At 50.3% G+C, this 3,192-nt stretch overlaps 1 protein-coding gene across 1 annotated transcript; it reads left to right on the plus strand.

Moving 5' to 3' along the window:
- Positions 1-2,174: 2,174 nt before the first annotated feature.
- LOC105556963 (proline-rich receptor-like protein kinase PERK2) lies at positions 2,175-2,678 on the plus strand. The gene has a single exon (XM_012004078.1). It carries the CDS (start codon positions 2,175-2,177, stop codon positions 2,676-2,678), a length of 504 nt encoding a protein of 167 aa, XP_011859468.1.
- Positions 2,679-3,192: the final 514 nt, after the last annotated feature.

The following is a 3,192-nucleotide window of genomic DNA, read 5'->3' on the forward strand; positions in this document are numbered from 1 at the left end:
AGCGAAATGAGAATATGCAAATTTCTAATTTGAATACTTTCAAGAAACATCGTGGTAAAGTTAGATTTCTCTCTTAAAGCTTCCTCTATGAGGAAGCCATAACAATGGAAGTGTTACGTCCGACGAATTATTTTTCGTCAAACGTCACTATTCACGAAGCAGTAATGATCGCCCACCCGATAGAGAGCTCCGGCGCGACGCGGCACGTAGCACGCGCGCGGCACGTGATCTTATACGTCCTCTATTCTTATTTTCTCTACTATCATTTCTGGATTAATTACGCGACAGCCGTGGCAACCACTGTAACAGGCCGACCTTTGGCGCCTCCGCTTTCGCCCTAATAAAAGAAATCCGAAGAATTTGCGTTAATTATTAAGAAATAAGCCGTTAGAGAGCTGACATCAACGGTTCTCAAGAACGGAGCTACCTCCACAGGAACCGTTGATCTCCGCCACGTACGGGGGCGCTACGCGCCTCCACTTCAAGCCGCCGCGGCAAACCGCGCGTTCAAACCACGGGAAATTAGTACTTTTAATATCGTAGCGACGATATTCTAGAACCTTCCATGCTCACGTGCTTCGGAACGGCATAGCGGAACTCTACGCATAAAAACGCGAGATTGGTATGCGCGTTAATAATTCGGGAACGCAAAATGCAAGTAACAAGGAGTAAGCGGGAAAATGACGAGCGACGGCCCCCTTTGAAGCTAACCAAGACTCAAGTTAGTCAGAGTACTAATTAAGGTACAAATTAATAAATTCGGAAAATGATCGAAGGGCCCCCGCTCATCACCACTTCCGCACTTGCCCTAGAAGCTGACAGTATAAAAGCCGGGCCTCGGAGCCCGAAATTCGCATTCAGTTCTCCGAGCTTTGCAAGGAACGAACCTCTGCCCGACAGAGAGCCAACCTCTGACTCCTGGAGTGTATTATTATACGCCACATCGCGATCCTAGACGTAAGTTAAGGTGTTTAACCATCGGTCACCCTAGGCTAAGCCGACATCCCGTTAGTGCGAGATTCTACCGCGTGTGTAAACTCTGTGGCCCACGGCAACGACCACCAGGACACCACCTCCTCGACGACGACGCTCATCTATCTCTCTCATTCTATCTCTCTTTACCTCTACCTATATCCCGGTCTCTCTCTATTTCTCTCTTTTCATCTCTTAACCCCTCCTCCGGTTGCGCGCCTTTATATTGGCGTTCCTCCGATCTTCCGTCTCCGGTTGCGCGCCTTCAGCGGCGTTCCTCCGATCCTCCGCCTCCGGTTGCGCGCCGCCATCGGCGTTCCTCCGGTTCTCTGCCTCCGGTTGCGCGCCGCCATCGGCGTTCCTCCGGTTCTCCGCCTCCGGTTGCGCGCCGCCATCGGCGTTCCTCCGGTCCTCTGCCTCCGGTTGCGCGCCGCCATCGGCGTTCCTCCGGTTATCCGCCTCCGGGTGCGCGCCGCCATCGGCGTTCCTCCGGTTCTCCACCTCCGGTTGCGCGCCGCCATCGGCGTTCCTCCGGCGGGAAATCACCACCTTACCTCGAACTGGCATTGAGCCGCCAGTCCTCACCGACCTCCTCCACGTCGTCGACACCAGTCACCTGGTCTGAACCCCGCAAAAGAAAGGGGGACCTTCTCCGTCGTAACCAACCTCAGTTCCCAGTCGTTCCAGGGGCAATTTCACGGAGCCCCCTCGAACAGACCGAATTTCACCTAAGATGGGCACACAGCGAACTTTACCGATCTTACGTGCTAATTGTGATGAACTTTAGTTATTTCGTTCGGTGCAATGAAGTAGTTAACGTAATTACTTTTGATTTGCCACTTACGCGTTCCAATTTCAGATCAAGGTTAACCGCAGTTGCATTACTCACTCTCGGGTCTCCCTACTACAATAATATGACTCAGAAGTTGCCAAGAATGCAGTGATGACGGCAATGAATCGATTATTATAATCGAAGAATCCATCTGAGCATTCTATACAAAAAAACGACAACGCCTGAAGTCTCAATTTCACTTCACCCCCGTGATTTAGAAACAATTACTTTTCTCTGAGTGCCTATTTAAGGGATTTACGTAAATTAATAATAAATTAGCATTAGCTACCATCATGACTAACAGCATGCATCTCTCCCCCCGCTTATTAACACTGCTGATACGAGATGCTTCCCGCAGGCACTCCCAGAAATGGGCAGATCGCGACGAGCTGGACGCAAGGTCCAGCTCAGACGTCTAGCGAGAGCATACGCTAGTCCTGGGGTCTTCGATAGGCCGTTAGAACTTGCTGAGCCTTCGCTCCTGCCTCCTCCCCCTTATCCACAGTCCCTGATAAGGCTAACCTTATCCCCACCCCATGCTGGAGTCAGGAGACTGCCCTCGGCCAGGCAACCACCCCGCCTTGCCTACCCAACCTCCCCTGACCCCTGCCCAGTTAGGACATGGGCCCCGCGCCCGCCAGTAACCCCAGCACCCAGGCCCCCGACGGCGGCACTTGCAACAGCGCCTCCAGCCCAACCTCCCAGGCACGAAGGAACGACCACGCCTGGACCAAACGCCCCTAAGGCCACTCTCGCACTGAAGAGGACGAAACCCTGCATCGTCCGCATAGAGGCGCTCCCGCAGAGGATCCGACTATCCAGACGGCCCAGGAAGCTCCCACAGGAGACTAAGGATATGCCCTCACTGGGCTAAACTTTCCCGGCTCCCTTCGTGCGCCCTCTCTAAACCTTGTGTTTCTTTTCTTTCGCTTTCTTCCTTCTTTTTTCTTTGCTTTCGTTCTCCCTCTTTCTTGTAAATAGTTCTAGCAATTAAATTGATTACGTTTCTCCGAGATTGCTCGACTCATTAACTACCCTGCCCCTCATCTCCCGGCGAGACACGCGTCCCCTTATAATATCGGACGTTACAGAAGCAATGTGCAAATTTCTAATTTGCCTACTTTAATGATGAGGAAGAAATGTGCAAATTTCCAATTTGCACGCTTCAATGCTGAAGAAGCAATGTGCAAATTTCTAATTTGCACACTTTCAAGAAACATCGAAAAAAATTAGATTTCTCTCATAAAGCTTCCTCCATGTTTTCTTTATATAAACCTAAAATGTATTTCTTCACACTTGATACAATATCAATTTCATTTATGAGGCAATAATTCTTTGGTAAGGTTGGTTACATGTATTTTGCATTTTTTACATAATGTCCTTTTTAA

The sequence above is a fragment of the Vollenhovia emeryi genome, unplaced genomic scaffold (genome assembly GCF_000949405.1).
Source record: "Vollenhovia emeryi isolate VEMERY1.0 unplaced genomic scaffold, V.emery_V1.0 DF939677.1, whole genome shotgun sequence".
NCBI lineage: Eukaryota > Metazoa > Arthropoda > Insecta > Hymenoptera > Formicidae > Vollenhovia > Vollenhovia emeryi.

Coding starts and splice junctions, on each gene's coding strand:
- LOC105556963 (XM_012004078.1), top strand. CDS start 2,175: ATGGGCAGATCGCGACGAGCTGGACGCAAGGTCCAGCTCAGACGTCTA.